Consider the following 23,763-nt stretch of genomic DNA (forward strand, 5'->3'; position numbering starts at 1 on the left):
TAATAATTTTCAATGATAAAAGTGAAGAAGACTAATCAAATTAACCTTATCGATAAAAAAAAAGGTTAATTGGGTGTCCCATTAGATTTATATTATGCTTTAATTAAAACAAAGGCACGAAAGTTGGGACAAAAAGTATAGCATTACTTATTTTGCAGAAACATATATGCATTTGCAGTAATGTATATTATAATCCAGGGTTGGAGCACAAACAAAATGATGAGCAAATCTTTGCAACAGATGTTGTTACAAAAACAAAAGACTGGTTCCATGGATTTTATAAATCAGAACAAATGCTGAAAGGAGCATGCTTTTACATATGTTCACTTGGTGCCTCACTTTGAGGGTCATGATGGTCTCAAGCTCATAGGGCATGACCCAAATGGAAATGGTTGCTACCCCTTTATAATGGAATCCAAGACTCTCTGAATCAAGACATACACAAAAGTAGCTAAGTTAGTGGGCTATAGAAGAAGACCATGTGTGTGTACCAAACTTTGATGCAATCAATCAAGAAAACATGCTTTTCTGTGTAAAAATGCAAGCTTTGTTTTGCAAGGAGGGGTGTATGGAGACCAATTCTGAATTGGCCCCACCCATGATGGCTTTAATTATTGGGTTTGTGATTCATTTCAAGATCATCATTTTCTTGTTTTAACATTTTTGTTTTTCTTTGCTTGGTTTTGTTTCTTTGTATTTGATTCTTCATTGGTTTTTAGCATCAAAAGGATGGGAAGATTATGCAATTAATCCCTTCAATCAATCTAACATTCAAATGCAAGACCTTCACATTATCCCCAGTTCATCACACTTCTTTTGTTCTCTAGTGATGCTGTATATGTAGAACAATTTTCAATACTATTAATCAGATAATAAAAATTAAATTTTGTGAAAGGTTAAAAATTTTCAATACTATTAATTCATTTAATTTCTTTTTTGTTTGGTATTAAAAAATTAAAGGTATAAAAAGTATATTCATTTCAGAATCGGGAAAAAAGCTTACAGTCTATCAGAAATTTACAATATAATTTACATATCATTCATCCATATTCAACGATAATTAGTGAGATTAACTCAAAGTCAAACCCATCCTTCATAATCTAAATATATTAGTTACGTCATTCACATTTCCCAGCTATTATTAGCATTTTTAAAGGATAGTACTCAAATTAATAACTAATCTTGAATTTGAATTTCTTTTTTTACTATTTTTTCATTATTCTTTTTGAAAAATAACAGAGAATTTTACCTCGTTTAATAAGACAGGTGAATGATGGTGCTCGTGATTCATAATAACGTGGGACATGGATTCATTCATGTGTTTTTATGTTATGGATATACTCTGATCGCTGGGTGTACCATAAAAAGATCAAAGCCTTGTCATTTTGTTTTCTCTAAAGCCTTTAGAGGCAAAAATGAACTTCCTTCCATCAAATATGCTTTACTATAAAGAAATTACTGTAATCAAAACTGAATATTTCAAGTTTATATAATCGTGTTTTTCAAATTATAAAAGACTGAATAAAATTTAAATTAACGTTTAAAATAATTTTTAAAAATAAAAAATTAAATAATTAATTTTATTAAAATTGAGGTATTAAATTGTAATTTTTTTAATTTTTAATTTTCTTTTAAATAGTTTGATTTTTTTTTTAATTTTCTCTGAAATGGTAAAGCATCCATCTGCCCCACTAGATGATGATGATGATTGAAGATGAATGACAAGTAGGACATGGCTCTAATTGAAAGGAAAATGACCTTAGAGAGAAGTTAGTCAATGATCACTTCAATTTAATTACCAGTAGCCCTTTGTATTCCACTGAATTAATAGTTCTTGGCCTAGAAGATGTATTATATGATTAGAACACTTTCATGTGGATTATTTGACAATGGAGATTTTTAAATTATTCCTTAATCTTGTGCTTGGAAAACTAATTTTTAATTAATGAGTTATTATACTCAAATAAATTTGTGATTATTAAATTATTAACATGGCTTTACGAGTATTTACATAAAAAATCACTAAATTTTAATTTATTTTATAAAATTTATTAAACTTTAATTTAATTTCACAAAAATTATTGTTATTTGAAATTAAAAGTTTTTAAGTTAACCTGCTGACTTATCAATTATTTTAAAATAAAATTATTTTATTTAATTAATTTATTTAAAATATATATATATATAAAACCTCTTATTTTCGTTAAACCTCTTATTTTTTTGTTTGTTCTCCACCAGTAACTATTAATTAAGTAATTTTACTTATAAAATAGTTAATAAATTAAAAAATTAACTTGAAATCTTTTAATTTTTTAGGTCACAGATAATTTTTATAAAATAAAATTAAAATTTAATAAATTTTATAAAAAAAATTAAAATTAAATTATTTTATAAAAATAATCATAAGATTGAATAATCACATATCATAATTACTCTAAAAAATTACACTAAAGCTGCCTTTGTGTGGTGACATAATCATTACTAACGGACCAAGATAAGCAAATAATAATCACATTCCAAAAACACACATCATAATCAGAATCATCTTTTTTGTTTTATGTTTTAGATTAGATTAGATGCATCCCACTAATTAGTAATTAGTCAAAAAACCCACTTTCTCTTCCTTAATTATAACTTCATTGAAAGAGAATGATTAAGCAATATACCCTTTTTGACAAAGATTAAGCTATTAGAAGCAGGACAAGTGGGTGACAAGCTAATCACTGTAAGTGGCATCCAAGGACCACCCACACTCAAGAAGCTAAAAGGAGAAGGCCAGGCCATGTGTATGGTCACTGTGGTAGGAAACAATTAGTTCTTTCTAATCATTTACAATTTCACCATTTGTGCAATGAAATTTTCCAAAAACTGCAATAATTTAACTTGTTAAATCTTTTCTTTAATATATTTACTCTGACTTAATTCTGTTGCTGAAATTATATTACTTTCATTCTCACAATTTCTTAAAAAATATATTTTTTCTTAGGATATAGAGATGCTGTCTACCCTACAAAAACTCTCTCTCTCTCTCTCTCTCTTGTTTTCTCTCCACACAAGGGCCATTTCCTTTGAATGGTGTAATTATAATGGGTTTCAATTGGAAGAGCACAAAAAATGAAAAATTTATTGCACCAATGACTACAAAGGAAGAAGGAACCTTTAGCATCAATAGAAGAGCACACAAATTTACAACAACTTGAAAACTAAGTTCCCACATTTCTATGTCCCTGTACTGATTGGACACTCCTAGCTGTTAGCTCCAGTTCTCAAGGGACAATGAAGGCCCCTCAGCATTTAATGAGCTTGAGATAAAATAAAATCCCCACTTGGATATTGGCCCAGCAAAGTATGTAATGTGTCATCAAAATCAAGAATTCAAGATTCTGAATTTTGGTAACCCTTGAATTATTTCTTGTTCTTGCTTTTCACTTAGACAAATCTTCTTCCATTAATTACTGCCCAAAATGATATTTGTTTTGTTTCTTGACCCTGCAGGCTGGAACATGCATGACAGTAACATGATCATAATATTAGACTTGCTTTGTCTGTATGTCACACAAATGGGTCAACTTCTTGTGTTTCCATGGAAATTGTACCCACTATCACAAGTTCAATCATATTTTTTTTGGGGATTTGCATGGAATCATTTCATCATGACACCCATTTGAAATTTCACAAAAATACAAATATATTAGAAAAACTTCAAGATAGTTAGTGCTGGACTCAGTCTCAAAATTCCAATTCCTGGCACCCATAAATTTTTTAATATTGTCCTTTTGATTTAGTGTTGATCTCATGAAATAGGGGGTCTTTGTCCCTATAAAGTCCTCAAGATATAGTTTAATATAAGAGCAAGAAAACAAAAAGCACCCTTTGGACGTGCATGGCATAACTCATACTATTCATAATCCAATCTCCATGAAAATTTTAAAACTAGATTATTTATAATATTTCTTAATGTGAGTGATTAAGAGAAAAGACAATCAATCGCCTTGAAATAAGTACAAAAATCACCCTTTCCAATTCAATTAAATTAAATCACATTAGATCAACCGCCCACCGTTCATATTTAATTTGCCTGCATGCACCTTATTGCTTCCCATGTCCTATGCCTTTATTTATTTATTTATTTATAATTAAATAATTAAAAATAAATTCAATCTAACTTAATTTTTTATTAATATTTTTAAAAATTTTTAATTTTTAGTACAATTACTTTTAATTTAATAATTAAATTAATAAAATTTTTATTAATTAATATATTAATTATAATTATTATTTTTATAATTTTATAATAATATTTAACTTATAATTATTTTTTATAAATATTAAATTATATTTATTATTTTTTATAAATAAAAAGAATTATAAATATATTTTTATTAATTAATAATATAAAATCATGAATTTTATTTTTTTCGATTAATTCAATTAGAAAGCAATTGTAAATATGTCACTTCATTATGAAATGAATTATAAAACTGAGTGGCTAAAACCTCTCATACCCTTTATCTTGACTCTCTTTTTTTTTTTTTTTTTTTTTAGCGTTTATATTCTTTATTTTTGCCGCACCAGGCTGCCTTCTTCTGCCCTTTCGGGTAGGAGAAGGCCGCTTTCTCTTGCCCTCCCTCTCCTAGCAGTGGGTTCTTCCCTCCCTCATTTTGGGCGAGGTTGTGAATTAGAATAAGTTGTGTTTTGTGGTAGATCTAGAGCTTTTTGGTGAGGGTTTCCATTAGATTTGCCTTAATGTTGCTCCAATAAAAGCGAGCTGCTTGTTTCTTCTGCTACGGTGCGGTGGCCACAGTTCTACTAAGCTATGGTTGACGGGTCCTTTTTTCAGTGTGGATGGTTATCTCAGGGGACTTTAGCCAGCCTCATTTTTGGTGGCCGACCTTCAAGGCCAATAGATGTTAGTGCCGAAAAGGTGCTTTGTGCTACTTCTAGAAGGACGGGTTGTTGGACAGTGTTTCATATGTGTCTCTCTTTCTCATCTTGCCAGCGTCTGCTACCACCAGTTGACAATTGGTGGCTGGTGGCATTCCTCCTCTAATCTCCTGTTAGCTTTAGGTTTGTTGGTTGTAAGCCTTTAGGCCAAGTAGCTTGTTTAGGGCTAGTATTTGGGACCTTTTTTTTCCTTTATGATCTTGAATTATATTTGGGTTTGGTTCTTTTGAGTTTGAGATTGTATTAATCTTTGTGTTTAAACGAATGAATTCCTGCCTTTGAGAAAAAAAAAAAGTAATTATAAAATTGAGTGAGCCTTCTTTTATTGTCAAAATCTATACATTTAATATATTTTGATATTAAATTTAGTTAAATTTATCGATGAATTTAAATATAATTTATTATTTTAAAATTTGTATACATTAAATTATTGATTGAAATAATATATTTTTATTAAAAAAAATGAGCATCGTGGCAATGGCATCAACTAATAGCTAGGTTTTGGAAACCATGGGAAGTACAAATTTATCAGAACGTGCAGGCATTACTAAAATCCTGTAAAGACAACCATGCTGCGGAAAATGAATTTAGAAGCAGTAATACGTCATTGACCCATTAAAATACACACCAAATCTCGATTAACACGTTCTCTTGTCCTCTGTAATTAAGCATTTTATCAACAGTGTCCTTTCCGATAAGACAAATGCAAAATTCCAGTTTAAAGGGATAAAATCAGAGAAAAAAAAGTTTATATAAAATCAAATTAATCAATTTCTTTTTTTCCTTACCAAACAAAAATTAGGAATCTGTGGTCATAATATAATAATTTGGTCGTTGAAACACGTAATCAGATGATTCGGAGGTTCGAAAGCTGTTGGACATGATCCGTGGCACGTGGCGCAAAAAGTGATCTATTGCACCGGTTTCCAATACGCAGTCGTTTCGTCACCATCTCATTTATGTCGTATCTTGATCTTGTAAATGTAATATAATATTCAAGTCACCAATAGAGCCACTGGGCACTCACTAACTAAGCCCACTGTTACGTTCACGTCACTGTTGATGGATAGGGCATTAAATGAAGAGCATCGGTGATGGCCTGGGTCCGGCGGCCGGGAACTTGAATTTGAAACGGTGACCTTGATTGATAGTTTAAACAAATGGGGAAGTGTTTGACACAGTTTATAGTTTTTTTAGTTAAGAAAAAATAGAAAAACAGAAATAGTAACGAGATAAGGTGACAGTTGGTGGTGCTAACGTGCACCTCGCTGGGTGACAAAATGGAAAACGTTGGTTATCGGTAACTGGTGCGAAGGGGACAGCTGATTGGTGTGTGAGCCAACCTGACGGAGATAGGTAACGGCAATTGGGTTCCACCAACTATTTGTCTAGCAGGCCCCCACACCATCCCGGGCTTTGCCATTGATCGTGGTTGAACTGTTAACAGTAGTTGCCTAGTTAGAGACTAGACTGGCTCCAGGTAGGGAGGTCTTCAATGCTAACGTGAGACTCCAGTTAACCTTCACGGCTTTGCATTTATTTTCTATGGTAAACTCTCGAAGAGTCTAAAAGAAAAAGGCCAACTTTTGCGTTTATTTACGATTATGGGATTTTCTCTTTTTGTGAGCTTAACCTTCAATTATTATGGTAACGGATTCTTCTAATACAAGCGGAATAACGATTTTAATAATAATTAAATTATAAAATATATATATATATATTTATGAGTTATGAACTTATTCTTATATGAATTTGAACTCTCAATAATTATATTATTTTTATATAAAATTAAAACATAATAAATTATTACATGTTTCTGTATTATATTTTATTAAAAGTAGTTACTGATAAAAAAATTTATCTCATATTAAAAGAGTGTATCTCTTATAATAATTATATCTATTCACTTATTTTTATTATAACAGTTAAAAATAGAAAAAATTGTCTCATATTGAATGAGTATCAATTTTAATAAATACAAATAAATAGATATAATTATTTTAAGAGATACGAAGTAAACTGTTATATCTATTCTTTCAATGTGCAAGTGAATAGATATAATTATTCTAATATATATAAAATGAACTGTTATATTTATTCAAAGATAAGTAAGTGCTTTATAAATAATAGTATTATTAAACCCGATCCGAATGTTGACCCGGTGAAGAGGTGGGGTAAAGAGCTAGTGGTTCAACCAGTGTGTTAATGGTTCAATGAGTGAATTATTAAAAATTAATTAAATATATAAATTAATTAAATATAACATATTAGTATAAATAAATATAACTAATTAAATTTTAATTATTTTAAAAACTTAGCATTTATTAAGTTATAGTTGATAAATTTTAATTGTTTTCTTAAATTTTACATAAAAATATTCAAGCAATATAATGCATCAAAATTCCTATAAATATATAATTTTTTTAATATTTATAAAATATTAAGCATATATTAAAATAAAAAACACATAGTATTAAACTAACTCAATTGATTTTAATTTTAAATACTTGTTTATGAGATTTTAAGTTAATTTTCCTATACAACAAATTTTTTAAAAAAGAGAGAGAGAGAGAGAGAGAGAGAGAGAGAGGGAGATTTTATTGAACAATTTAACTAATCAAGTCAACTAGGTCACATTGGTTTATTCGTTCAATTGTTGGGTCAACCAGGTTACGATGGATCACTTTCTTATCTGGTTTAATTATAAACTCAAATGGATTTGAGAGTCAGTTCACCAATTCACTGGTTCAACCGACCGATTTAGTTCGAGTCTAATAACTATGATAAATAGTAGTTTTAAACATAAATTTATTAACTATTTATCTTGTAACTCTCTCTTCTATCTTTTCTCTTCACTTCTATTTACAATCAATATTGTTATTCTTTAATTCATTATTTGGAGAATTCAAGAATTATTTATTTAGAATTTTATTTTGGCTTTGTTATCTTAGAGAGATCTGCTCAAAATACTTAACAGCAATATAGTGGAGGGTATAATTTCCTTAAGAAGAGTGACTACATATTATTATTGTTATTTTTCTAACAATCTAACATACTTACCATATGATAATGTTCTTTTTTTTTAATTTAAAAAGCTTAAAATTAAAATTGTATAAATTTTATCAATAGTCACACTTTTTATTTAGTAATATCTAAATTATTTATGGAAATATGAGATAATAAATTTAAAATTTAATTAGAATTTAGTAAAAAGATTTTGGAATGGATTTCATATCTATCATGAAAAAAATTATTTGAAAAGGAAACTATTAATAGATCTCATATTGGAATAGCTATTTTCAAATTCAAAAGGACAAAGGAATTTATTTGTAGCTTTGTTTTCTTGTACAAATGAGATTCATGCTTTTTCAAAAATATGATTCTTGCTTTCATTCAAATATTTGATTCCATTCACATTTTGATTTGCATTCAAAATTTTCACCATACATATATAAAATACACATGTGCACAAAATGGATGACTACCATTAATAAAATTTTCACTAAAAAAAAAAATATATAGAGCAATCCATTTTACCATATATATAAAAATTTATAAATAAATATAAATTTCATTAATTTTACAATTTTATGTTTTATTGATATTTTGTAAATTATATAATTTATACTTTATTATTTTTTAATTCATAAATGGAAGCTATTATTTTTTAATTAAAAAAATTAAAGCGGCAATTTGAAATATAAATGTTTAAGCGGGATAGGAAAGCAAAGCATAACCTGATCCTTTATACTTTGTGGATTCTAAAAGCATAACCTGAACCTTTAAAAAAAAAAAAAAAAAAAAACAAAGGACCAATTAAATTCAAACAAAAGATGATAAAAGTAATGTGAAAAACTTTATAAACTCTCCATCTCTATATTAAAAACAGAGAGTCTTTATATTTTAATAAAATTAATTATTTAATTTAAAAAATATTCTTTACTCTCTTTATTTTTTAGTATATGAATTGTTCAATATTTCTCATTATTTTAAAGTATTTTTTTCCTCAGTATTTATAACTTGTATAATATAATTATTTATTAATTAAACAGTTTTTAGAGGACTAAATAATTTAATTTTTAAAATAAAAAATTAATATCATTAAAATGCAGGGATTCATTGGCAATTTTCCTTAAATTTATTACCACCCTGTCTCTAGAGTCTCATCTCAGACCCACTCCATCACCGTCCATTTCGCCAATCAGTAAAATCTCATCACCTGGGTCCCGCACGTCAAACCCATCACTCATTGGCTGCGACTAATGACTGTAAAAGAAAAGAGTCACAGCGAAACCTGACTCTTAAGTAATGTGATTGTGCGCCGCATAACGTTCGAAGCATTCATAAAACGACAAAAGCACTAAGCCAAACTTTAACTTTATTTTTTACATCGGCGAATAAGAGACGGCGTCTTCAGACATTTAAAACCACAAAACGGCATCGTATCCACCCAAACCCACCATTAAAATAACTAAGGATGATATTTTTGGCGCTCGCCTTAATTCCTAATATGATGAACTCAAAAGTTGTTTTATTAAACTTGAGATGAATTTAAAATAATGAATTTGAAGTCTTTTACTAATAAAAACATTAATCGGAGATTAATTTATTTTTCAATAAAAAAAATTAAATTATAAAATATAAATTATGAAAAAAGTCATATAAATATTATTGTATATAAAATTAAATAAATTTTTACAACATCTAAATAATAATAATAATAATAATAAAATTTAAAATATGTATGATTAACAAGAGTAAATTTTTCTAGTAGTAATATTTTAAGGTTACAATAAAATTATTTTGAATTTAAAAATATAATATAAAATTTTTTAAATTTTAAAATTTTATATAAAAAATATTTTTTAATTTTTAATAATTAATTTATATAATTTTAAATAATAATGACGTAGATAATTTTTTTTTTCTTATATAATAGTGGCAAATCATTTATAATTATTAATATGTTAATTATAAAAAAAATATCAATCACATAAAATAATAAAATAATAAATATATAATAACTAATTAAAAATATTTACTTTAATTATTCATTTTATCATTATTTTAAATTATTTATATTAATGTGTTATTTATAAATTAATTTTTAAAAATTAAAAAAAATTTATTATATAAAATTTTAAAATATAAAAAATTTATATTATATTTTTAAGTTTAAAAATCATTTTATTATAACAATAAAAATTTAAATACAGTTTTGAAATTTATCTAATATTTTACAGGTATTTTATTTTTTGCCATGTAAACGTAAGTCCAGTTTCGAAATTCTACTGGAATCAGAAGGGCAAATTAAGGAAATGTAAGAAAATTGTATGGTAGTGTAGATTTTGTAATTGCAGAGTTTGGTTTGATATAAATAAATAACAAATCCAGATGGAGAACGCCGTATCTTCTTTCCCTCAGTTGCTGCAAAGCTTAGCTCAGCTCAGCTCTGAAAATCTGATCATTTTATATTTTGATTTAAAAATTTTGCTTCCAAACTAGTTTCGGTGTGTGTGTGTGTGAGAGAGAGAGAGAGAGAGAGAGGTTATTTTCATAAGACGAGGATTTTGTACTCATCTTTAGAAATTGAAGATAAATTGATTGATTGTTTGTTTCTTGTAAGTAAACCCTAAAGATTTTTCTATCCTCTTCTAGTTTTCGCGCTATTTGTCTCCCTAGATTACGTTTTGTGCTCATTTGGTTAGTGCGAAAGCACAGAGAGAGAGAGAGGAAGCTGAAGCTTGAAGCCATTTTCGAAGTGTTGTTATCAGTTTGGAGATCAAAGCGATTTTTGTTTCCCGAAAACTAAACCGTTTTCCGTTTGTTCCTGAGGTTGTCGGTGTCTTTTGGATTGTTGTTTGGGATGCAATGCTTTTGAGTGGTTTTTTTTTTCTTCCTCCTTGAAACAGAGCTGTGGCATTTTGAGTTTCAGCTTATGGTTTTGGATCTAATAATTTTTTCTTTCTGTTTTTTTTTGGGTTCAGTCTAGCTGTGGAAAGCTCATTTTGATTTTTATTTTTGAACTAATTTGTGTTAGAATGAGTCGTTACTTTTGTTAGTTTAGTACTTGATGGTTATTTTGATTTAACAAAGCTTTTTCCCCTCTTGCATTTTCCAAGCAACCAGTCAACATTTTATCTTTTGGGGTCCGTTTTTCTATGTTCGGATTCTGATCTTGGTTTTTGATTTGCAGGAGTGTGTAGCTGGTTTCCAATTTTAAGCGAAGGGGTGGCTTTGAGGCTTAAGAGTGCTTATTAGAGTTCAAATATGATGTTTCAAAACGGATGTTCCACGTTCAAATCAATCAGCAGAAAAGCTTCATTTTATGCACTGTTTTGTGCATGATATTATTGGTTCTATTTGCACACTAAAACAAGAGAGTCAACGACCGGCATTGCTTAACTGGGATCCGAAGAATCTCTGCTTATTTTTTCACCTTTTGGAGCTGTTCTTACACTATTTTGACTTACTGATTTGAAGGCTAAAAAAGCAATGCTAGTTTGTGACAGATAATGAGGTCTTGTTTGGATGTTGTGTCCTTTTCCATTTTGACAAACAGTGTTGTTGATTCTCTCTGTAAAGTTTTGTAGGAGAGCAAGTGAGTTTTTTGGCAAAATTGTGCCAGTGGAATCAGCTTCTTGCTTTTTGAGCCAAAACGATATCTAGATCCTCAAGGTTTCTGGGTAGTGGGTACTACCTGCGGATCAAGAAGACAAAGGAAAAAAAAGACAGCTTGTGAAATGGGTTTGTATTTTTTGACGAATACTTGAGGAATTTAGGGAAATGGTGAAAACGTTCTTGTCAATGAAGGTGTGTCTGCTTCTGCTGTGACTGGAAGGGGCATGGTTTTGTTGTTGGTGGTACATGTCTTTGAAACCAACATGGTGGGGGCGGAGCAATAATGCATAAAATGTTTGTTTTACGGCTTCTATTTCTTGCCTGCATAACCGCAGGGCTTTACGAGCGTTAACAATTTGATCTGTTAAAGAAACAAAGAGGGTTTTTTAATACATTTCGGGGTGGTAGTGATGAGTAAAGAGCAAAAGAGAGGAAAGCAAGAGAAAGGCGGCTCCGATGTCGCCGAGAAGGTTGTAGTTGCAGTCAAGGCATCCAAGGAGATTCCTAAGACTGCCTTGGTGTGGGCTTTGACTCACGTCGTGCATGCTGGGGACTGCATTACTCTGCTTGTTGTTGTTCCGTCACAGAGTTCAGGTTCCTCTTGTTTATTTTGCTTCTTTGCTTGTCAAATTTTGAGTAGTAAATTTTGATTGAGTGCACTTTTCTTAATATTGGTCACTTTTGCCATATCCCAGTCCTGCTTCAATTTCATTCATCATTTTTTTTTATGAGTACTTTCAGATGGTACCAGGCAAGGTACCATCTAGTAAACAGCAAGGAAACTTCACTGATCTTTTCCCTTTCCAGAAGGTATCTTGGAAAGGTGAAGTGTTGCAATGTGTTGACCGTTTTTGGCCATAAGTATTTACTTTTCTTGGTAGTACTGGTATCCTGACTGTCTTTGAAAATTTTGAGCCCCGTTGTGTATAATTTATGGTTCTTTTGAAATCTATAAAATTCAGTGGCACCATTTTTGTTTTTCCATCGTACTTTGTTGATAAATATGATACTGACAATTTGTTACTGCCATTCTTAGGTCGAAAGTTATGGGGTTTCCCTAGATTTGCAGGGGATTGTGCCAGTGGTCACCGGAAGTCTCATTCAGGAGCAACCTCAGAGCAGAAGTGCGATATTACAGATTCATGCTCCCAGATGATCCTTCAGCTTCATGATGTTTATGATCCAAACAAGGTGAGTGCATCAATATGTGTTCTAATGCCTGGCACACCAGTGCTGAGTTTGCTATCGTGATTTATTTTTGCAGATCAATGTGAAGATAAAGATTGTTTCTGGATCACCTTGTGGTGCAGTGGCTGCAGAAGCCAAGAAGGCACTAGCCAATTGGGTTGTATTAGACAAGTAATACTTTATTTGTCTATATTTCTTTTGTCCCTTTTGAGTTGATGTAATGTTTTATCCTCTCCAGAAACGAACACATAACTTCTAAGATTTTGAATTAACATAGATCTTTTCGAGTACTCGCATAATGCTTTCTTTGAGCCAGAAATTATTGCTTTTAATTCATGCAATTTCATTCCAGATATTTTGGCTTGTTTTGCAGACAGCTAAAGTACGAGGAAAAACTCTGTATGGAAGAACTACAATGCAACATAGTCGTTATGAAACGTTCCCAGCCAAAGGTTCTTCGATTGAATTTGGTTGGATCATCCAAGGAAGCTGAAAGTGCAGATCAATTGCCTTCTGAACTAGATGAAGCCTCTGAGGAACACAAAAAAAATAAAAATGATTCTTCAGATTCAATTCGAGGACCGGTTGTGACTCCAACAAGCAGTCCAGAGCTAGGGACACCATTTACTGCCACTGAAGCTGGAACATCATCAGTGTCGAGTGATCCTGGAACTTCTCCATTTTTTCCCTCGGAAACAAATGGAGACCTGAAGAAAGAGGAATCATTAATCATTAAGGAAAATAGGGATGTTGATGAATCTAGTTCTGACACAGATAGTGAACATTTATCATCAGCTTCCGCAAGTTTGAGGTTTGAACCATGGATAGGAGAATTCATTAGTTCTCACATTCAATCGTCACGACATATGGAGGAAGGCTCACAGAGAAGTATTAGTATGGCTCAAGAATCAACAACTAAAGCTTTGCTAGAGAAGTTTTCAAAACTTGATAGACAAATCGGAGCAACATCCGACTACAGGAAGGATTTAGACTTAAGCGGAAATGTGAGAGAAGCAGCAGCATTATCCAGAAATGCGCCTCCTGGACCCCCTCCTTTGTGCTCAATATGCCAACACAAGGCGCCTGTGTTTGGAAAACCACCAAGGTGGTTCAGCTATGCTGAGTTGGAGCTTGCAACTGGTGGATTTTCTCAAGCTAATTTCTTGGCAGAGGGTGGGTTTGGATCTGTTCACAGGGGTGTATTGCCAGATGGCCAGGCAGTTGCTGTCAAGCAACACAAATTGGCTAGTTCACAGGGGGATCTTGAATTTTGCTCAGAAGTTGAAGTCCTTAGCTGTGCTCAGCATCGGAATGTTGTTATGCTGATTGGATTCTGCATTGAAGATAAACGGAGGTTGCTGGTGTACGAATATATATGCAACGGGTCACTTGATTCTCATCTTTATGGTAATTTCTCTTTACCTTTGCATGAAGATTATAGTGCTTGCACGATGCAGATGCACTCAGCATGTGGTTAGACCTCAGATGATCAATGGCACTCTTTAAAGTAGTTTGACTTCATTTGTAGACTTGCACATGTTGTAGGGTTTTTGCTTGGCATTGATATTATTACAGTATCTTCCCCTAACTATTAAAGAATAGGTACTGGCAATGTGTCTTTAGTGCCATTTCATTTAGTAAGTTGGTTGTTAGCCAAACTACAGCATATGGTTTATCAGATATACTTTGCAGTGGAGCTTGCTCTAAATAATGTGTGGATTTATGGCTGCCGACCGTTATTGCATATTTACCTTGAAGAGTATATGTTTTAGGGCGTCATCAGGAGCCATTGGAGTGGTCTGCACGCCAGAAGGTTGCAGTGGGAGCTGCTAGAGGATTGCGCTATCTTCATGAAGAATGCAGAGTAGGTTGCATAGTCCACCGTGACATGCGGCCAAACAATATCCTCATTACCCATGATTTTGAACCACTGGTATGGAGATTTCCTAGTATCCTATCTAGATAAGAATATATTCTTGTATAAATGTCAAATGACCATAGTTTCTTGCTGCATGCCTGCATCTGCTCACATCAATCAGTTTCAAGGCTTTTTTTGCACTAAAGTTGTTTTGGATGTTATCTTGTGGATGTTTAAATTTCAAATATTTAGCCCTCAATAGCATTTGTCTTTTCAAGAGTTTTGTGGACCTGTTTCTTCAGCTATTGATAATTTGTCTCAGGTTGGGTGGAATGTGACTTGTTAACATATTGAATGCTGTATATTTAGGTTGGGGATTTTGGTCTCGCAAGGTGGCAGCCTGATGGAGATACAGGTGTAGAAACAAGAGTCATTGGAACATTTGGGTATTTTTTTAGTTGATGCATTTGCTGTCAATTTCAGGTTTTACCTGCTCCCAATTGCAAAATTTTGTAAGAAATTCTACTGTGCTGCAGGTATTTGGCTCCAGAATATGCCCAAAGTGGCCAAATAACTGAAAAGGCCGATGTTTATTCATTTGGGGTTGTATTGGTTGAGCTTGTTACAGGAAGGAAAGCAGTAGATCTTAACCGGCCCAAGGGCCAGCAGTGTCTCACTGAATGGGTATGCTTTGGAATCACCTCGTCAATTGTTAGCTTTCACTTGTAACTTATGAAATATGTTCCTGTCTTTTTATCTAGCTGTAGATCAAGTGTGTGTGTGTGTATTGATTGGGGGCTAATTATATATTAATCATTGATTAAAGATGTGACTTTTTGAGATACATGACCAGTAGAAACTTTCATTTTTTATTTTGAGGCTGTAGTTTCTTTTATGTGATCTCCGTAATTCTCATTATGCTTCTTGATCTGTATTAGGCACGGCCACTGTTGGAGGAGTATGCCATAGATGAACTGATTGACCCACAGCTAGGGAACCGCTATTCAGAACAGGAGGTTTACTGCATGCTTCATGCAGCATCATTATGTATACGGCGAGATCCTCACTCTAGGCCTCGCATGTCACAGGTGAGGAGAAACTTCCAACAATTCAGGCTTGTCAGACAAGAAATGGAATTTGTATGGAAATTTTACATCATTGTTTTTCCTCAAATATTTTTAAGCAAGTCTTCAGAACAGCCAGATAGGTTAACTTGATTATTATAATCCCAATCTTGTAGTAGTTTTTTATGACACTCTGCATAGATATAGCCAGGAAATTTTCTTTGGCGGTAAAGTACAGCATTAAATATGAATTCCTTTTTGTGGTAAGTTATAGACTTTGGAAGCCAAATAAAAAACCTTTTGAAGTGCTTAATTGGATGGGAAGATATCAGGAATCCTCTTTGTTGAAGATGTCACATTTTGTGAGGAGAAACTCTTTGTAGAAATATTTTTTTTCTTGAATTTAGCAAGGGGAACTTATCATGTTTCATGCATTAAAATATTCTCGGATACTAGACATTATTGCTGATGGTATTTATGCCTTTGCTTGGGCGCTTGTTTCCTTTTTTCTGGAGAAGGTTCTCCGCATACTGGAAGGTGACATGCTAATGGATGCAAGTTACTCATCAACACCTGGATATGATGTGGGAAACCGGAGTGGACGGATTTGGGCAGAGCAGCAGCAGCAGCAACATTATAGTGGTCCACTGTCAAGTGAGACAATGGAAGGGTTCAATAAGCTCTCATTGGACACACTAAGGCCAGTGTTCTGGCAAAGGGATAAGGGCAGATAGATTTCAAGTGAAGATGATTTGTGAACAGTTTAATCCATTGCCAAAAAACATACGGTATGCTAAATATGCCACTGGCTCATTTTGTGTTTTGTATTTGGTTTTTGCCTTCAATATTTTGGTTCAGATCCATCTAAGATTTTGCTTTGAATATTTTGGTTCAGATCCATCTAAGATTTTGCTTTGTATAGAAGGGTAGTAGGGTAGTAATGTTGTGTAATTCTTTAGTAAATGATAGAAACTGATATTAAATACTTTTTAATGAATACTCTTTTGAATCAATGAAGCAGCATTTGAAGAACTGGGTGTCTGCGCAATTGCGTGAGACCCGAAGGATAAAACTGATCTTAAAGATTCGTCTGTACTTGAAGAAGCATATTTAAAAATAAATAAATAAATAAAACATTAATGAGGAGTTTGCAGATCTTGGCTGTAATATTTCGAATTTTAAATTTCCAAATCATATTACAACAATGCCAAGTAATTAAAATCTGATAATGACAATGCCTGAGAAATTTCAGACCACAGTTGTTAGCTGTTGCTTTGGTGTTTGGCCCTTGCTGCCTTGGCTTTCTGATCTTTTTGTCATCCACGAAACCAAGTTGGTTATGATTTTCCGGGAAGCTATCCTGGCATTGAATTGAATTGTCATCACTTGACTTTGACCTCTGATCAGTCATGGGCATCAATAGTTTACAATCAGAAAAGGGTAAATTTATTTTGTTTTATAGTTTGCTCATCCTGTGACCTGCATTCTAATGGGGTCCATTTGGCTGCGTCTCACAATGTAGATATTAATTTTGACGATCAGATTAAATTTGCATCTATTGGCCAATGATCTTGGGTAGACCTTACAATGTGGATAAAGGTGAAACACAGCAGAGAAGCTTAAACAATGAGTGCTGACTGAATGAGGGAATTGATGAAGGATTGACAGTCGCAACTCATAACTGATCAACTAGAATTGAGAGACTGAGGTGAGGAGAATTGGGAGGAGAGGACTATGATTGACGGAGGAGGATAGATTAACTTAGACTTCAGTGGAGCAAAGAAGAGAGAGAATGTAAGTGAGATTGGAGACTGGACAAGGGAGAGGAGGTGGTTGTTTTTGCAGTTGTTTGTAGAGGAAGAGCAGCAATTTTGAAGATGAAGTGAAGCGAACACCATCGTTTTGGGCATTATGAATACAGATTGGAGTGAGATATACAGATTGATCGTTTCGAAGGAGATAAATCCAAAACACACTATTTTACAGTTCAGCTCAATTCTAATAATTTTTTATTATGAAAATCAAATTAAATTATAAAAAAAAATTATTAATCGATTAGAATCATTTAAATCAAAATAAAATTGAATCGGAAAATTAAAATAGGATAATTTTTCAACCCTCCTTGTAAATTAGCCATGAAACACACTTCTTTTGATGCCTATAACACCCTCTAGAACGAAAAATTCGACCATGGCCGCAATGAGAAATTACAAGTAACAACGCTTTATATATATATATATAACACATATTTTCTTTACAATTGGTTTATCTACATAAAATGAAATAAATTTTAAATTAAAATAAAAACATAGTGCACAAAATATAAGTTGTTACTATAATTTTAATTTGATCAACCACCGACTAAATAATAATTTATTATTATAATTTCTAAACAAATGGTTGTACCTATGAAAAAATATCATTGTTTGAAGCTCTTGCTAGCCTGACTTAAGTTAGTGACTAAAGACATAATTCTCCAAACATATCTAGATTCGAGTTCGCACTCCTCCAATCTTTTTGCTAAGGAAAAAATCATTGTTTTAAAGCTCCTATTTACTAGTATGGAATGGAGTCATTCTTTCAAGTTGATTTTGAAGGATCAAGCTCTACCATTTATGATGATATTCTTGCCAAAAATACACATCCACAAAATGTAGAGGCCAAAGCTCTCTCAGGCATTGATGTATACAGGCCCTCTGAAAAATCAAGGAGGATTACGACAGCAAGAAAGCAGTATCAGTTTTACAGTGGCTCGAAAATACTGGGTATTTTGGTTCATCCTTTAAAGAAAACTGAAGCAATACCACTAAACATTGTTGCGCCAAGTATAAGAAAGAACCAAAGCCTGCAGGCAGGACAGAAAATCGTTGTCACATTCCCCTCTGCTAGGACTTCCTCATTTTGGACCTCGCATATCTGTGGAGCACCAATGAGATAATGCCACTTACTGTCGTGATGATATATAACCATGTTGAAAGAGAATAAAGAGAGTTGAGAATAATTACTCTATGTGCATGCCACCTCGGTCCGATGATGGTAACAAGGTTCCTTGAAGGTCCTCCATGACTTTATTTGCTTGTTCAACTTCCTGTCAGAAAGGGATGCGACACAAAGATCACTCATGCAACAATCAATTGGATTTCACACGGAATGAATTTTAAGTTAGTATTCCAGATGTAGTAATAATATTCTTTGGACATGTCTCCAGTACAAATAAGATTCTTTTTTATATTAAATAAGGACACCAGCAACAGTGCAACAACCCAGACTGCACTTCTGCTAATGAAATTAAGGGGCTCATCAGCATGCTTTTGCAGTCATAGTATTTCATGTCAGAGATTCAGCAAACCTCTAATCACATTACACTAAGAGGTTGCTCAATCGATGGGGCATTCACTTCAGCTCCTATGTTTAAATACAAGCCAAAAACAAGGCATGCAACCTGAAGATTAGAGTCTAAGGAATTCAAGTGAATGCAATGGCACTAATTGGCAATGGAAGCATTTACATATTTAACCAACGTAAAGCAGCTGAAAAGAAAGATTTGCCTGTTTTCTTTCATTTGGTGCACATCTGAAATATGTTTTCATGACTCTGGACGGCCTATGATAGTAATAAAATGAATTTTCTGTAACTGCCAAAATTAATACCTCAAAATCAGCAAATGCAACTGGCATTCCACCTTTAGCACGCATTTTGAGCACATTGAATCCTGGATATCTGGACACAAGAATTTACACGATCAAATTCTTACTGATGTACTAGATGATCAAATCAATAGGAATAACAGAAATTAAATATTCCATTTTAATATGGAAATAATATCAAAAATGGAAATTAGGATGTGGAACTTACTGTGAAAGACTTTGCTTCAGTTCATCTTCAGTGCAATTTGGCCCTAGATTTGCAATAAACAATGTGGAACAAGGATTGACACCTCCTTCTACAGTCTTTTCTGACTGCTCCTGCAGAAACCAATTAATACAAATGCATAGTCATAATATGCTCTCATGGAACCATATGGTAAGCACCAATGAAAAAAGTTTATGTAAATGCCTAAATGGGCAGTTGGGAATAATGAAAAGTTTCAACCTCCAATTATGCAAACTGAAGGCACAGTATAAGCAATTTCATGCCTACAGCTTTCTTCCCATTCCGAGTCTCACCAATAAGTTTGACACTAAAACTTCAGAAAAGAACTGTGACAATATTAAGAATGAAGTAGGGAGATGCAAATAGTAACTAGGAATGGCAACATGTAAGATACCTGTGAAAAGCATCATAACCGAATCTGAACCCAATTAATAATTTCAATACTCGAATCAGTTTTGAACCCGATTAAAATTCATTCTGAACTACTGATATCCATTCCAAACAAAATTATAATTATCGGAATACTATCCAAACTCATTTAGTTTTATATATTTTAATTAATAATTATAAAAAAAATATTTTTATTATTAAAATTATTTTAAAATTTAATAGTCCTATAAAATATTTAAATTTTAGTTATTTAAAATGTAATATTCAAAAATTTTAGAAACATTATTATGAAAAATTTTTTATATTTAATTAATTGTTTATATAAATGGGTTTCCAACATATGGAACCTGAACCCAACAAAGTACTCCATAAACCTGAGCTTGTCCCAACAGAGTTCAATCAGATTGAGTGTCCGAAAATACCAGACCCATTGCCATCCTTAATAATAACAAATGGACTCTGACAAACATGCAAACACATAGAGCAGACTACTATTCAAGAATTCTTTTCCCAAATGCATCAAGGGTTGTTTAATTTCTTATGCATGCCTATTTACCAATCTCATATTTTCAGGCAATAGAACTTAGATGTCTCTTCCCCATAAGGAACAAGTAGAGAAGCAGAGAAAAGGAATGGTTGCCATTCTGCCATTGACGCCATAAACAGAACATCTTCACATGCAACAAGCACCTCATAAAGAGACTAATTTAAGTGTCATTCACTTACATTTGCAGCTACCACAACATTTTCAGGCTCACCAGCTGCCTCACTACAAGTTAGCAAATAGAAGAAAAGCTCAGATGAACTGAATCAATCGCAGTAACTTGAATATTATGCATATGAATGCAAGAATGCTAGACAAGTTACATATATATATATATATATATATATATATATATATATAGAAGCATAAGAAGAAGTTTTTAACAGAACTAAAAAATTCATATTTTATAGTGCCTTCAACCTCTTTACACTCCCTAAATCACCGTGGTTGGCAGAAGCAGCATTGTCAGTTGCATGTGCTTCATTAGAGTCACTGCCTCCTGCATGTAGAAAGGCAGTCCAAAATGACATGTAAGCCCAAATGAGAATATCCAGGGAACCCATGTAAAATCCCATGTTATATAACTGTAACAAAAATGAAAATTAAGGAAAGTAGGTAAAATAAAAGCTAAGAATATAATGCATCCAAATTGGCAGGCTAATAACTTGAAAGTCAAATTAAACCAGGAGTGGAAGAGAAAGGAAGAAACAGATTCAAACTTAGATCATACTCATTTAAACATCAATTTATGCAAAAATCAGAAAATACCATCATCACTTGATGTTTCTTGGGCATTAGACGCCATTTTGGTTCGTTTATCAATAACCACATAGGCTCCACTCCCTGCAGAAGAAGAAATATGAGTTAACCATCTGACACCTTTATGGAAACAATCATCCCAAATTGGTGAAACATGAGACTATGTACCTGGTTTATGTTTCCTCCTTGAATTTGTTCTAGCAAGCTCTATATGCAAAGTGGATCCAGTTTGAGGATCAAATTTTACTCCCTAAATGTAAACAAAAAAGAAAAATCCTTTCAGCAAGGTACATTTTACTAGCATTTCCACAAGGTATAAATCTTTTCAGTTCAAACTTTTACAGGATTATCCTCTAAGAAGAATGACTAGCAACACAATCAGAACTGAAGAAACCTGGTTTGCTTACCAGACAACAACAACAACTAAACCTTAATACCAAACTAGTTGGGGTCAGCTATATGGACCATTTTTCGCCATTCAATTCTGTTAGTTTACCAAAACTCAATAAATTAGTTCTCATACCCTCTCATTTGCTAACATTTTTAGTCTAATGTTGTGCTAAAACTATTTAATAGTGAAGGGAAAAAGAAGATGAGCCATTTGGGTTCTCATTTTGATGCAGTTAATATTGAGATAATGAGGCATGTTTAGATTTCCAAAAAAGGTTGTGTTTAACACACTTTTATTTACGTGGAACTGAACTCCAGTTTTGACATTGAGTATAATTTTCAGAATTGCTGTTAATCTATGTTCAACTCTGAAGATGAATTTGACTGGAATGTCATAGTGAAATCCATTTTCATTCCCATTCTATTTTCAAGACAAACTAAATGGATCTTAAGATGCGAAATCAGCTGTGAGGTCATCTGATTTTCTTCAAAGCCTAAGTTCCTAAGAGCAAAAGAAAGGAAAACTTCTCACATCAAAATTTTGAACTTGAGAACTGAGTAGCCAAAGACTGAAGTTGCTAGAAACCAAAATCTATGATGACATTAGAAGGCTGTAAACCTCTATTTACAAGAAAACAAAACCCTAATTACTTCAGGACAAAAGTAAGTAGGACAAGTACTATAAGAAAGAACAAAAAGCTCAATTCTCACATTTAAAGAGTGCAAAGCTGCAATTGCCGATTGATGATTAAAGAAGGTAGCAAATGCAACAACCTGAAATCAAAGAATCAATAAACTTTTCAAACTATTAGTGTCCCAGATAACTGACCTTACAGAAGCAAAGAAAAAAAGTCCACAAATTTGATAATTCTTGAGATGAATTTTCGCAGGAAACAAACAGAAACTGAATTTTCTTGCTAATCGGGGAAATAAAAAATTGATAAAAAGGAAACCTGGTTGCCGCGGCCGGTATACTTGAGCTGGCAAGAATCGAAGCCAGGGCGTCGGCGAAAGAGATTATGAATCTCACGAGGCTTGACATCGTCGGGAAGTCCGGAGACGAACAGCGTGTTAATTCCGTTCCGGTCAGCTGCTGCTGCTGCTGGTGGCTGTAGCTGGTAATAAGGATCGTAAGGTTGATGAAGATGTGCCATTAATTCTTATCTAATTTGGTTAGTAATAAGCTCATGAACTGATTGGGTAGAAAACCGGTCTGCGGGCAGCACCGGTCGTGGCGTCGGCGGAGGCGTAGAACAGGACGAGGGAGCGGAGAAAGAATAGGGAGACACCGGAAAGTGGAGTGGGATTAGCAAAAATACCTCAAACCGTATGGAAATGAACTTAATAATTTTTAATATTAAATATTTTATATTAATTTTTATATTATTATTTAATTAATTTTTTGAAGGAATTTAATTTATTTATTTTTTAGGAAATTAATTTATATTAATTTTAACATAAATATTTTATTTTTATATAAAGATAAGAAAAAAATTAAATTATAATTTGGTGTGACATTGTATTCTTTTATTTATAAAAAAGAGAAACTTTTTTCAATAAAATTCACATCACAAATCATGTCGTCATATGATTGGATGTAATAATTATTAAAAAATATTAAAGAGTGATTAAACAGTAAGCTTTTCTTGTACGTTGTGTTGTGTGTGTGCATATTTTCTTAAAATTAATTTCAGAAAAAAAGAAATATAATTGTGACGTGGATAGATGGATGATTTTTTAGTGTCGCTGCTTTTGATATTGAATCTCATATATGTGTGGTATATAAATATATGTATAATTATTTTTTAATTAATAATTATTTAGAGATGTAAATATACACAATAAATTTTTCAGGTATTGTATGTGTGTATTTTTTTGAAATTAATTTAAAAAAATATATATATTGTATAGTAAGCATCATAATATAAATTACATAATTGATCTAATTATGAAAATTGTAATTATTATATAAATTTATTATATTAATTACAATTGCATAATCCTAAGAATTAATTTAATCATTGCACAAATTTATTATATTTTTCATTTATTAATATAGGCTCTCATGCATGAATAGATGTTTTTCCTTTGTACTCAATGAACACTTAAATAATACAATTTCTCAATTCATA

The 23,763-nt window shown here is 32.2% G+C and overlaps 2 protein-coding genes across 4 annotated transcripts; one reads left to right on the plus strand and one right to left on the minus strand.

The window, feature by feature from the left end:
* Window positions 1-10,348: 10,348 nt before the first annotated feature.
* Window positions 10,349-16,688, plus strand: LOC110639068 (inactive protein kinase SELMODRAFT_444075). 3 transcript variants are annotated; one of them, XM_058150571.1, is made up of 10 exons: window positions 10,349-10,565; window positions 11,141-12,159; window positions 12,602-12,756; window positions 12,830-12,924; window positions 13,127-14,160; window positions 14,526-14,686; window positions 14,981-15,057; window positions 15,148-15,295; window positions 15,550-15,699; window positions 16,194-16,688. In XM_058150571.1, the coding sequence occupies exons 2-10, from the start codon at window positions 11,976-11,978 to the stop codon at window positions 16,407-16,409; spliced, it is 2,220 nt and encodes a 739-aa protein (XP_058006554.1). In that variant the 5' UTR covers window positions 10,349-10,565; window positions 11,141-11,975; the 3' UTR covers window positions 16,410-16,688. The 3 variants fall into 3 exon arrangements, with proteins under 3 accessions (XP_058006554.1, XP_058006555.1, XP_058006556.1); XM_058150572.1 differs by lacking the exon at window positions 10,349-10,565 and adding an exon at window positions 10,624-10,779; XM_058150573.1 differs by lacking the exons at window positions 10,349-10,565; window positions 11,141-12,159 and adding an exon at window positions 12,175-12,388.
* A 1,572-nt stretch (window positions 16,689-18,260) lies between these two features.
* Window positions 18,261-22,957, minus strand: LOC110639082 (protein WHI4). The gene is made up of 10 exons (XM_021789888.2): window positions 22,585-22,957; window positions 22,343-22,405; window positions 21,410-21,491; window positions 21,251-21,325; window positions 20,903-20,981; window positions 20,665-20,707; window positions 19,531-19,640; window positions 19,326-19,395; window positions 18,681-18,763; window positions 18,261-18,591 (listed from the first exon to the last, which is right to left on the minus strand). The coding sequence occupies exons 1-10, from the start codon at window positions 22,783-22,785 to the stop codon at window positions 18,561-18,563; spliced, it is 837 nt and encodes a 278-aa protein (XP_021645580.2). The 5' UTR covers window positions 22,786-22,957; the 3' UTR covers window positions 18,261-18,560.
* Window positions 22,958-23,763: the final 806 nt, after the last annotated feature.

The sequence above is a fragment of the Hevea brasiliensis genome, chromosome 1 (genome assembly GCF_030052815.1).
Source record: "Hevea brasiliensis isolate MT/VB/25A 57/8 chromosome 1, ASM3005281v1, whole genome shotgun sequence".
Classification (NCBI taxonomy): domain Eukaryota; kingdom Viridiplantae; phylum Streptophyta; class Magnoliopsida; order Malpighiales; family Euphorbiaceae; genus Hevea; species Hevea brasiliensis.

Coding starts and splice junctions, on each gene's coding strand:
- LOC110639068 (XM_058150571.1), top strand. CDS start 11,976: ATGAGTAAAGAGCAAAAGAGAGGAAAGCAAGAGAAAGGCGGCTCCGAT. Junction 12,160..12,601: donor TGTTCCGTCACAGAGTTCAG/GTTCCTCTTGTT, acceptor TGCCATTCTTAG/GTCGAAAGTTATGGGGTTTC. Junction 15,058..15,147: donor AGAGTCATTGGAACATTTGG/GTATTTTTTTAG, acceptor ACTGTGCTGCAG/GTATTTGGCTCCAGAATATG.
- LOC110639082 (XM_021789888.2), bottom strand. CDS start 22,785: ATGGCACATCTTCATCAACCTTACGATCCTTATTACCAGCTACAGCCA. Junction 21,492..22,342: donor CAGCTTTGCACTCTTTAAAT/GTGAGAATTGAG, acceptor GTTTACATTTAG/GGAGTAAAATTTGATCCTCA. Junction 18,764..19,325: donor TTGCATTTGCTGATTTTGAG/GTATTAATTTTG, acceptor CCTTTCTGACAG/GAAGTTGAACAAGCAAATAA.